General features: G+C 51.1%; 1 protein-coding gene across 2 annotated transcripts in view; it reads left to right on the forward strand.

Annotated features, from left to right (window-relative positions):
- Plppr2 (phospholipid phosphatase related 2) overlaps positions 1-11,176 on the forward strand; it is a 12,333-nt gene extending 1,157 nt beyond the window's left edge. Inside the window, exons 2-10 of one of the 2 annotated variants that reach the window (XM_021172200.2) lie at positions 832-1,001; positions 1,715-1,794; positions 3,037-3,225; positions 3,354-3,489; positions 5,651-5,922; positions 6,697-6,873; positions 9,259-9,381; positions 9,693-9,744; positions 9,894-11,176. In XM_021172200.2, coding sequence (XP_021027859.1) covers positions 1,729-1,794; positions 3,037-3,225; positions 3,354-3,489; positions 5,651-5,922; positions 6,697-6,873; positions 9,259-9,381; positions 9,693-9,744; positions 9,894-10,237 — 1,359 coding nt within the window. In that variant the 5' untranslated portion in view covers positions 832-1,001; positions 1,715-1,728 and the 3' untranslated portion in view covers positions 10,238-11,176. The remainder of the gene's footprint in view (positions 1-831; positions 1,002-1,714; positions 1,795-3,036; positions 3,226-3,353; positions 3,490-5,650; positions 5,923-6,696; positions 6,874-9,258; positions 9,382-9,692; positions 9,745-9,893) is intronic. The other variant, XM_029481056.1, reaches the window with a different exon arrangement.
- The last annotated feature ends 1,331 nt before the right edge of the window (positions 11,177-12,507 follow it).

Raw genomic sequence — 12,507 nt, forward strand, 5'->3', positions numbered from 1 at the left:
GTGTGTGAGAGAGAGAGAGAGAGAGAGAGAGAGAGAGAGAGAGAGAGAGAGAGAGAGAGAGAGAAAGAGAGGAGAGAGAATATGCACTGGTGTGTGTTGGTGTCTAGTTGTGTGATCTGTCATTTTTTAGTTACTGTTGTATTCCTTCTGATGTTGTGTGTCTGTTTTGCAATCTGGCAGGTGTCTGCCCTTACCTGCCTTTTGTGTGTGCTGCAAGTCCCTGTCACACATATCCCATATATCCCTACCTGACCATGTGGCTGAGACTGTGGGTGGCACACTGTCTCTGCTATGACTGTGGAGAGGGTGTTCATGTGTGTGATTGTCATTGAGCGCCTTGTAACTGGGGGTGTGACTCTGTGACCCATTCTGTGACTCTTATTGTGTGGAGTGACTCTGCTGTGATTCTAAGTGGTTAGCAACCTTGAGTCTATGGTGGTGACTGTATCAGGACAGGGATTTGTGGGGGCTGGGCTGTCTTTCTGTGTGTCTCTCTGACTGTCTTTGAGGGGGTATGTTCCATCCGTGTGGGTGTCTATGACAGGCCATATGCAAACTGTGTGTGTGTGTGTGTGTGTGTGTGTTTAGGGGTAAGGGGGATTTGTGTGAATGAGCAAATCTGGTTTGCTCAGCATGAGACAGGCACCCCACACAGTGTGCTTGGCTCTTGCTGTGGAATGGGTGGATGTCATGTTCTGAGATGTCCCTGTGTGTAGTGTTTGGGATGGAGGCCACGCCTGGGTTATATCTTGTGTGTGAGTGCCCATATGGGTGACTCCGCACACCTGGAATCTGGTGACCCTCTCTCCAATATGTCATTCTGTGGAGTAGGCCTCAATGGAGCCCTGGATGCACAGTACCCACCCTCACCTGCCTGGGCCTCAGTTTCCACATCCGTGCAATGGAGATGAATGTTCTTGCCTTGCTGGCCTCACGGAGTGGCTGTGAGTTGGTAGCAGTGGAGGTGGATGCCTGGAAGAAGCCCTAGGGCGCTTTCACGGGTGAGACCAGGTGTCAGTAGGTATAGGCTGGCTTGACTGTATTGGCTACTGATGCCTTGGGAATTGAAGTTAGATGTAGGGGGGTTGGTGAGAGGAGACTGAAGAGGCAGCTGGCCTGGGAGGATGGGGGGTGTTCGAGGCAGCTGGGAGAGAGGGAGTACCGGGCTATCAGCCCACACCAGATCCCACAGCCCATAGGGACAGGGGAGGGAAATATGGAGGCCATGGTGGAAGAGACTTGGAGAAGGGAGAGGGCAAGAGGCATGGGATCTCCTGGGCAAAGAAGATGAAGTTCCCTAAAATATGACAAAGGTGGGTACCAAGGAGAGAGGCACCTTTCTCTAAAGGCTGGTTAGAGGTTCCCATAAAAGGCATGGGGTCTGTAGAATTTCTTTAATTGAAGATGTCACTATAGAATCTTTTGAGAGAACCAACCTCTGCAGGTTGCTGTCTGACCTCCACATGAACTGTGTGACACACATGCACAGACTCAACAAATAATAAATGTAACAAAGAAAGAAAGAAAGAAAGAGCCTTAGCTCTCTAGTCGGCCTCAAAGCCTTGGTGTAAGAAGAGGCAGGGATCTCCAGTGACCAGGAGCAGGGCCAGCAAGGTGGGAGCTGATCGCAGAGTACAGCCAGGTTAAAGAGCAGACCCGAAGCCTCACTTTCTCAGTGATGCGCCCCCAAGTTCCCACGCCTCTCCCTCCACAGGCCCCAGCTTCGCCATGGCTGGAGGGAGACCTCACCTGAAGCGGAGTTTCTCTATCATCCCTTGTTTCGTCTTTGTGGAGGTGAGAACCTCAGAGCCACTCTGAGAAAGGGCTCTGTCCTTCTGTCCCTCAGTCCCTGCCCAGCCTGTCTCCCTGCTCCTGGCCCACACTCATCTCCCCACCTTCCTGGCTCCAGCCAGTCCTACCTCTGGCTCTGACCTCTTACACCCCATTACCTCAGCACCTCTGCTGCTGCCCCCTCTCTCTTGAGGTGTGGTGCAGGACTGGAACCAGAAGCATTCCTCTCTGGATTCTGGCCCTATTTTTCCCTAACCCATCACACTTCGGGACTTTGCATGCCTGAGCCTCAATTTCTTCATCTCTAAAATGTGCGTAATTAACAGGGCATGGTGGCACATATATGTATAACCTCAGCTGAAGGAGAAAGATTTTAGGGAAGTCAGGGCCAGAGACTGTCTCAAAAAAAAAAAGATAAAGACAGAAAGAGAGAGAGAAGAATGCAATGCACAGCCATTGTACTGCATACTTGTAATCCTGACATTCAAGAGAAGGAGGCAGAGGCCAGAGAATGTCTGCAATTTCAAAGCCAGTCCATATACATGGTCAGGCCAGCTAGGACTGTGAATGAGATCCTGTCTCAAAGCAAACTAGCCAGGGTGGTCACACATACCTTTAATCACAGCACTTGGGAGGCAAAGGCATGTGTATTCTGGTGAACTCGAGGCCAGCCTGGTCTACATAGTGAGTTCCAGGCCAGCCAGGGAAACCTTGTTCCAAATAAAACAAAAAAGTTTATCTTAGGCCAGCCTGAGATACATAATGAGATCGTGTAAAAATAATAAGCAAATAAATAGGTAAATAAAACATGGGATTGAGAATGTGGGTCAGTGACCAGAGATTTGCCTAGCCCATGAAGCCCTGGGTTCTATCTCCAGCACTGAATAAACAAAGTGCACTGACCTACAGCTATAACCCCAGCACTAGGGAGGTGGAGGGAGGTGGAGGCAGGAGGATCAGGAGGCAGGTCCAATTCCATAGTGAATTTTAAGCTATCCCGGACTACAGGGAACCTTGTCTCAAAAACAAAACAAAAACCCATTAGAAACAAGATAACGGCACCACTGCTACAGTTGAAGCCTAACATGTATGAACTCCTTCATTCTCTGCTGTGGTTTCAATATTCATCTTCCACTTTCTCTCTCCCTCCATCTCTCTCCGTTTCCTTGTTTCTGTCTCTGACCTCACAGCCTCTGACCTCTTCCTGTCTCTTTTTGCTTCTCTCTGGCCCCTGACTGGCTGCAGTCTGTGTTGCTAGGCATCGTGGTCCTTCTTGCATACCGCCTGGAGTTCACGGACACCTTCCCTGTGCACACCCAGGGCTTCTTCTGCTATGACAGCGCTTATGCCAAGCCGTATCCCGGGCCTGAGGCTGCCAGCCGAGCGCCCCCTGCCCTCATCTATGCCTTGGTCACTGCTGGGCCCACCCTCACGGTGAGATGGTGTGGGTCACCAGGTTGAATGCCAGAGTAGAACCTCCCAGAATACAGGAAGGCTGGGTTGGAGTTGGTGGAGCCCTGGCCTTGAAGGCCAGGAAGACCCCATCTTGGTCTTGTTCACAGATCCTGCTGGGGGAGCTGGCCCGTGCCTTCTTCCCTGCGCCACCCTCTGCCAGTCCTGTCAGTGGGGAAAGCACCATTGTGTCCGGGGCCTGCTGCCGCTTCAGTCCCCCACTGCGGAGGCTGGTCCGTTTCCTGGGTGAGAAATGCAGCCTGGGGTCAGTCCAATGGTATTGGGGAGGGAGGTGAGTTCAGGGACAGAGGAAATGGGCCATTTCCACCTTAAAAAGAATCTCAGGCCAGTGGATCAAGATGGCTCAATGGGTAAAGGTGCTTGCCACCAAGCCTTCCTGGCCTGAGTTGGATTATCCAGACTCACATGGTCGAAGGAGAGAAGCAGTTTTTGAGCTGCCCTCTGACTACACTCAAGATATGGTGCACACCCACATACATACATGCATGCACACACATAAATAGACACAGGCATGCACATGCACACACACATACACTTAGATACAAACACACATAGATGCATTCACAGACATAGATACATTCATGCACACATATATATACACATAGACACACACACACATACACGTGAATAAAAGAAAATCTTTTTTAAAAGCCAGAGGTGACACACATCTGTTGTCCCAGAGATGGGAAGATGGGAGGTGGAGACAGGTGGGTTCATGGAAGCTTTGGACCACCCAGTCTGGCCTACTTGGCAAAATTTCAGGCCTGTGAGAGGATCTGTCTCAAACCAAATGTGAAGGTGTGGGAGGAATGATAACTGAAATTGTCCTCTTACCTCCACAACATGCATGTGCGCTTACACACAAGACTTCTGGCCTGCGTGGTGGTGCATATCTGTAAGCCCAGGACTTGGAAGGCTGTGGTAGGGAGATCTCAAGTTTGGAAGCTAGCCTGGGCTAGAAGTAAGTCAGTATCAAAAACAAAACAAAACAAAACAAAAAACGGTGTGGGTTGTCACATTTCTATAAACTCAACATTCAAAAGTTCTGGACAGGAGCTGAGAGATGGCTTTTCAGTTTTGCCAAGGACCCAGTTCAGGTCCCAGCACCCACATCAGGCAGCCCACAGCTGGCCATTAGTTCCATGGGATGTGACTCACTCTGGTCTCCATGGCCATTTGTGCCCATGTAGTGCACATAAACCCACAGAAGCACACATACATACATATAAAAATAACAAGTAAATCAATTTTGGTTTTGTTTTTGTTTTTCTAGACAGGGTTTCTCTGTATAGCCCTGGCTGTCCTGGAGCTCACTCTGTAGACCAGGCTGGCCTCAAACTCAGAAATCTGCCTGCCTCTGCCTCCCGAGTGCTGGAATTCAATTTTAGTAAATCAATTTTTAAAAGTTCAAGCTAGGTTGAAAATTCTTAGGTGTGTATGAATGTGAGTGAGTGTGTGTGTATGTATGTGTATATATATATATATATATATATATATATATATATATATCAAGCTTAAGGCCAGTTAGGGCTACACAGCTAGACTCTGCCTGGAGGAGAGGGGGGTTGGGGGCATGATTGTCAGAGGGTTCCAAGGGTGAGGTTCAATCCCTAGGATTTATATGCTAGAAGGACAGACATATAGGTCTGACACAAGTTGTCCTCTGACCTCCACACACATAAGCACACACAAACAAATAAACATAATTCTTAAACACTGTAAGAGGAAGAAAAGGGGAAGGAGAGGGGAATCCCAGAAACTCCAATAAGGTCTTTCTAGGAGGTCCGGAACTCATGATGCACTGGTGCTAAGGGGTCCCAGAGTGGCTGCAATAGTGTCAGGGAGAGCCTGCCCGTGACACAGAATATGTCTTAGAGACAGACTATAGATATATACTATAATGGGGGGGGGGGGCTGTGGTAGCACCAAAGGTAAGGGGACTTCAGCCGAGACATAATAGGGCTCCAGATTGGCTTGAGTGGCCATCCCAGCAAGACAGTTGAGACCAGCAACTGATCTAAAGGAGTGTGGTGCCAGGCCAGACAAGGTTGAGTTAGATTTCCATGACCTTTGTGGTAGAAGAACTAAATACCTCAGGTTGTCTGTCCTCTGACTTCCACACAAATAGATATACCCCAAATAAATGTAAACCCCCCCCCCCAGGATTTCTCTGTGTCGCCCTGGCTGTCCTGGAACTCTTTGTAGACCAGATAGGTCGCTCAGAGATCCCGCCTGCCTCTGCCTCCCGAGTGCCACCATCACCCTGTGTTTAAAAAAAAAAAAAAAAAAAAATTAAAGAGACAGACAAGGGGCTTAATGGAACCGTGTGGGACACTCTGGAGGAGTCCAGTGGAAGGGACATGACCTCTCTCCTCCCCATCGCCAGGGGTGTACTCTTTTGGCCTCTTCACCACGACCATTTTTGCAAATGCGGGACAAGTGGTGACCGGTAACCCCACACCTCACTTCCTGTCGGTGTGTCGCCCCAACTACACGGCCCTGGGCTGCCCACCACCGTCTCCTGACCGGCCAGGGCCTGACCGCTTCGTCACGGACCAGAGCGCCTGTGCAGGCAGTCCCAGCTTGGTGGCCGCCGCACGCCGCGCCTTTCCCTGCAAGGATGCGGCCCTGTGCGCCTACGCTGTCACCTATACTGCGGTGAGGCCCTGGGGGAGCTGCCAGGGGTCTGGAAGTGGGGGCACCTTGACCTGGGGGAAGTCGGGGAAGGAGGTCATGCCCGCTGAGATGGAGCCTTAAGGTTGAGGCCACACCCTCGTGGTGCATCTCAGCCTTGGCTCCCTCACTACTCCCCTATCGTCTTGGACTGTGACTTTTGGGATTCCGCCCCTTGGAGTTGCTAAGAAGTTGCAGGCCCTGGACCTTGGCTAGGAGACTAAGCCTATGGGTTTTGACTCCGCCTCCTAGAGTCCTCGCCCCTCCCCTTTGTCGCGCCTCTGATCTTTAAGCCTTATTAATTGGGTTCCGGGCCTTTCTCTATTCCCGCGCTTTGCTGCCTTTTTCTTCCCTTTTCTGGCCTCTGGAATGACTGATGCCACCAGTCTGCCCGCCCCAGACAACTTCTATGGCCCCATGAGGTTCCGAGGCCGCTTCTGAGCTCCCGGACCTGCCTCTTTGGCGCTAATTGGACTCCCGGGTTCTGTGTTCATGCTTTAATGCAGCAAGCACCTTTCCTTGTCTCGGGGAAGCATGTTCCAAAGGTTTCTGATCCCGTCCCTTTTGGCGCTCTGGCCACACTACCTGCATGAGGATCCACTGACACCCCAATTCCAGGCACCCCTTCTCTCTCTGCTTCTCTTCTCCACCTCTGCGGGGCTCTGCCCCTTTCCCGGAGGCCACCCTGACTCTTTTGAGCCTCCCATGCTCTGGCCCGAAAGGCACAGATTAATCCTTTGATCCGTTTGTGTCTCACAGATGTACGTGACCCTAGTGTTCCGCGTGAAGGGCTCTCGCCTGGTGAAACCTTCCCTCTGCCTGGCCCTGCTGTGCCCCGCCTTCCTGGTGGGCGTGGTCCGTGTGGCCGAGTATCGCAACCATTGGTCGGACGTGCTGGCTGGCTTTTTGACGGGAGCAGCCATCGCCACCTTTTTGGTAAGTCCCCTTCCCACCAGTCTCTGAATGGAAGACCTCTCCTCAGGCCCCTGACACAAGAGGCAGAGTTGCTCAACGATGCTGAAAGGAACAAATGCTTCATGACCTGGGGAGGGCAGTTGTCCTTTACTTCGGCCCTGACTGCTTGCTTGTTCTCATCTGTTAAATGGGTTGACAGCGTCATACCACGAAGAGCAAAATTTAAAGGGATGCCACAACACTAAGCAACTGAGGAAAATGCTATTTTACGGGGAAAGATGGCTCAGTTGGTAAAGTGCTTACTTTTCAAACAAGGATTTGAGTTCAGATCGCTAGCACCCATACGAAAACAGAAGTGGTGTGCTTGCTGTCACCAGGAAGGCAGAGGCAGGATGGTTCCTGGGGTTCACTGACTGGCCAGTCTACATTAATCTAGGAGCTCCAGGCCAGTGAGAGGCTCCGTCTCAACAAGCAAGGTGGACCACTCCTGAGGAGTGATAACAGAGGTTGACCCCACCTTCACACATACCAACCTATGACCTCCACAAACACATGGACACACCTGCATGTGTGCACTCTTGGTTGCAGACACACTCACATGCACCTGTACATACACAAACATCCATATCACCCATACATTTAAAAATATATATAGTTGGGTGGTGGTGGCGCCTACCTTTAATCCCAGCACTGGGGAGGCAGAGGCAGGCAGATTTCTGAGTTCAAGACCAGCCTGGTCTGCAGAGTGAGTTCCAGGACAGCCAGGACTATACAGAGAAACCCTGTCTCAAAAAACCAATGTGTGTGTGTGTGTGTGTGTATTAAAATTTTATTTAGTTTTCATTTTGTTTGTTTGTGTGTGCGTCTGCGGGCATGCAAGTGTGTGTGCGAGCATCATGTGTGAGTGTGAATATGAGCTTGTGCGTTTGTGTGTGTATATGGGTGTGGGTGTGTCTGGTACCTGAAGAGGCCAGAAGAATATACTAGAACTGGAGTTACAGATGGTTGTGAGGTGCCATGAGAGTGCAGGAAACAGAACCCAGGACCTTTTGCAAGAGCAGTCAGTGCTCTTAACCACTGAGCCACCTTCCGAGACCCCTAAATATATATTTTAAAGTATCTTTTGGCCAGTGATGGTGGCACACCCCTTCAATCCCAGAACTTGGGTAGTAAAGGAAGGCAGATCTCTTGAGTTTGAGGCGCCATCTTGGTCTGTAGGGTCTCACTATGCAGGCCTGACTGGCTTGGAATGCAGATGTGTAGAGCAGCTAGCCTTGAACTCATAGAGACCTGTCTGCTTTTGCCTTCTAAGTACAGGGTGCCTTTTAAGTACGGGGACTAAAGTTGTGCACCACCGCTCCTGGCAAGACTGGGTTTTTTTTGAGATGGGCTCTCGTGAAGCTCAGGCTGCCCTTGAACTAGCCATCCAGCCAAGCATAGCTTTGTTCTGCTGATCCTCCTGCCTCAGCTCCCTAGTGCTGAGATTAGCTATGTCCCATCAATGCCCTGTTTTTGTGGTGATGCAGATGGATGGGACCCAGGGCTTCATGAATGCTAGGTAAGCATTCTATGGAGTGAGCCATAACTTAGCCCCTCATAGAAGAACATTTGGGAAAAAGTCGGTGAGAAAGCTCAGCTGGTGAAGGCATTGCCACCTGAGCCTAGATCCCATGCTGGATCTCAGCTGGTAAAAAGAGCTGACTAAGAGCAAAAGGTGTTCATTTGACCCCCACAAATGCAGTGCATTGTAGGTAACCTTCCCACACAGTGGGTAGTGATAATAAAATATAATAATATTTTTGAGATATCCAATTGAATATAATTGATATTCAGGGCTGGAGAGATGGCTCGGCACTGGTGCTCTTGAAGAGGACCTGGGTTCAATTCTCAGCACCTTCATGGCAGCTCACGACTGTCTGTAACCCCAGGGGGATCTAATGCCCTCTTCTGGCCTTCTTGGCCACCAGGCACTCAGGTAGTGCACGGACACACATGCAAAAACACTTATAGACAGAAAATAAAAATTAGTCTCAAAAATGTTTTAAAAATTCAATATCCAGATCAAAGAATTGCAGTATTCCAAATGTCAAACTAAGTGCAGCTGGGTGTTGTGGTGCACGCCTCTAATCCCAGCACTCTGGGGAAGGTACAAATGGATCTTTTGCATTCAAGGCAGGCCAGGCCTACACAGGGAGTCCAGGTGAGCCACAGAGAGAGACCCTGTCTCAAAAACAAAACAAAACAAAACACAACCCAAAAACATCAATAAGTAAACAGTAAAATTGTCAAGAAAGGTTGTGTCTGGATATTCAAGCCTCAGTTTCTATCTGAAAAATGGAGAGGGTGTTTTCATAGTTTTGTGTTGTTGGTTTCGGGCCTCAACCTGCTCCTGTCTATCTGGCCTAGGTCACCTGTGTTGTGCACAATTTCCAGAGCCGACCCCACTCTGGTCGAAGGCTCTCCCCCTGGGAGGACCTGAGCCAGGCCCCCACCATGGACAGCCCCCTCGAAAAGTTAAGTGTGGCTCAGGTAAGGGGGCCCGGGAGTTGCTCCGTGCTGGAGAGGGTGGTGGGTGGAGGAGGCCCATGGAGGTAGGAAGTCAAGTGAGAGGTGTCATGCGGGGTAGAGGAGCCACCCAGCCCTGGGGATGAAGTCCTAGGAAGAAAGCAACCTTACAGCATGGAAGGCTACACTCCTCTCTTCCTCTCAAATTTACATCATTGATCTGGAGATCAATGATGCGTTTCCCATGGGGGCGTCTGACGGATCAGCCATTTTTGACTGTGAGTTGTGGGCTCCTGGGATCCTCTAGCCCCGCCCCTCTTATTTTTTTGTCCCAGGAACCCGAGACCTGCAGGCCGCATTCGACACCGGCACGGCTCACCCCATCCAGTAAGTGTTGGGGAAGTGTGTGTGTGTTAGGGGTTAAGGGTGGGGAGTAAACAGGGTAGACAGAGGTCTCATCTGGCCTGGGCTTCTGTGCCACCCTCCCGGGTTTGCTAACCTCTCGATCTCCGATTGTCACCGATTGTCACCTCTAGAGCCGCAGAACTGTGCCCGCCGTGGCCACCTGATTCCCAGCTGTGTGTCCTCCAGGGCGCCAGCAATGTGCTCCTCGCCCCGTGTGCCCCGCCCTCGACTGAGGTCTGAGCCAACACCCCTGCCTCTGCCGCTGCCTCTTCCTGCACCGACTCCCAGTCAGGGTCCCTCGCCTTCCTCCCCTGGACCCGGGGGCCCAGGTGGGGGAGGTGGGCGGGGCCGGAAGCTGCTGCTGCCCACGCCCCTGCTAAGGGATCTGTACACCCTCAGTGGACTCCATCCCTCCCCTTTCCACCGCGACAACTTCAGCCCTTATCTGTTTGCCAGCCGCGACCACCTGCTGTGAGATCCACCACCTAGAATCTACCCAGTGACCCGTTTCCCCCCTGCCACGCGTGCGTGTGGCATGTGAGTGCTAAAGGCCCCTGCCCTCCAAACCAGCCAGGCCCAGCGACAGAAGATGGCTGGAAGGGACGCTTCAAGGCAGGGAATCTCTTGGCTGCTCTTTGGCCTTTTGGGATATCTGGGTAGGCAAAAGTAACCAGATGGGCTCATGTCCCCAGGATTTCCCTTTTAACGGCTGATGCTTGACCCAAGTGGCCATTGCCTAGCCAGTGAGAGCTCTGAGTTATCAGAATTCAACCCAAAAGTTTACAAAAGTTTATGGGAACCTCTCACTTCTTAGCTTCCTCAAGCAGGAGGGTGCTACTCTGGCCGGTGTTCAAGTGTCTAAACAGCCAATAAGAGCCCTTGGCGTTCAGAATTGCAGAGAGTGGGTGGGAATGATTCCAGTCAATGGGGGACCGCCCGTGTCAAAGCCAAGTCAAAGCCAAGGAGGGCTATCCAGACTCTCCACGGGAACACGGAGTCCAGCTGGAGGGGGGGGCAGGCTCCCCCACAGCAGGGTCCTGCGGCACCCCTTCCCTTCTAGACCTTCTCCCAGGTGCACCATCTCACACCCTCCAACTCCCTACTTAAGTAGGGCTTGCCCCAGTTCACAGGTTTTAGAATTCTGGACGCTGTCTCCCTTGGCTGTGCCTAGGGCACCCCCCAAAAAAACCTATTATTAGGGCTGTGGAAAAAGACTTTATTTTCTCGGGACCCACCCTTCTTCTTCACACTGCCCCCATGCCTCAGTCTCATGCAGTTGTGCCATCTTGGGGGGCATGGGTGGAGCAGAAGGGGTTCCCCTACCCTGAATAGCCAAAGGCAGTGGGCAGATGAGACACTGTCCCCCTTTCCTGCCCTCCTCCTCATCTTTAATAAAGACCTGTTTGTAACAGAAGTTTGGCCTTCTGCCTGCCTCCCCCAAGTTCCAGGAGACAGATGAAGCCATAGCTCTGGCTCTAGACGGCAGTGAATGTAAGTGTGGGTGGGCTGTCACCTGTATCTAAGGACAACTGTGGAGAGGCAGTGAGGTCCTCAGCGTCTCATAAACTGGGTGTAGTGAGTGACTCATGGCTATAGACTGAGTGCCACGTGGAGGCAGTGGGGGGGGGGATCTGTGCGTTCCTGAGACCCTGCTACCCACCTTCCACAAAAGCCTCAGAGCTGAAACTCTGCCGAGCTGGAGAGTCTAGCTTCAATTATTTAGGTAAGGGCTTGAGATTTCTATTTGTTTGATTAGGAGAAGGGTCTCATGTAACCCATGACCATATGCCCACGGCTCCCTGAGTGCTGGGATTACAGATATACACCCAATACCTGGGCTTAAGATCTCTGGAGGGGTGTAAGATGATGTAAGAGGTGAGGGATGGGAACCAGGAACATGGCTCAGCAGGTGAACACACTTTTCTCAGAGTCTGACAACTTGAGTTCCAGCCCTAGATCCCAGGGTGAGAGGAAGGGACAGACTACAGGAACTGCATCTGTACACTGAGGCAATGCTCCCTGTCTCTCTCCCTATGATGATGGTGGTGGTAATGGTGACAATTTTTTAAAGAGGGGCTGGAGACGTGGCTGAGCAAGGTTCTGTTCTAGCACTCATGTAGGATGTCTCAAGGAATCTGATGCTCTCCTCTGCCCTCTTGGGCACCTACACTCACATGGCATGCACACACAAAAGAAAAATTAAATGTTTCTAAGTTAAAAAAAAATGGGGGGGGGGAGGCTGAAGAGACGGCTCACTGTGTGAAGGCACTTGCTGCCAAACCTGAGCTTGTTGTCCCAGAACCACTGGGCAGGAAGAGAGAACCAAGGCATGCGAGTAGAATCACTTCCCATGCACTAAGCAGATAAAGGTAATGAAACATTCTGAGTGGGAGGTGCACATGCCCGATCTCAGGACTTGGGGGGTGGAGGAGAAAGACGACGACTAGTTCACCATTGTCCTTGGCTAAATGGAGAGTTAGAAGCTAGCCTGGGCTACATACCAGGAAAGGAGAAAGTGTGTGTGCAAGAGTTCTGAAATGGAAACAGCTTTTCTGAAAATCCACTGAAAAGAAAACAGCATTGGTGAGAAGAGAGGGAAGAAAAAGTCACAAGGATATCTGGAAGGTGTGTGTGTACGTGTGTGGCAGTAAGAATCCCTGGTACACAAGACAGCGAGTGCAAACATCCTGAGGTTTGGGCCCCATGCCTGATGTCTCCAGGAAAGAACTAGGATCTTCGTGTGGC

The sequence above is a fragment of the Mus caroli genome, chromosome 9 (genome assembly GCF_900094665.2).
Source record: "Mus caroli chromosome 9, CAROLI_EIJ_v1.1, whole genome shotgun sequence".
Classification (NCBI taxonomy): domain Eukaryota; kingdom Metazoa; phylum Chordata; class Mammalia; order Rodentia; family Muridae; genus Mus; species Mus caroli.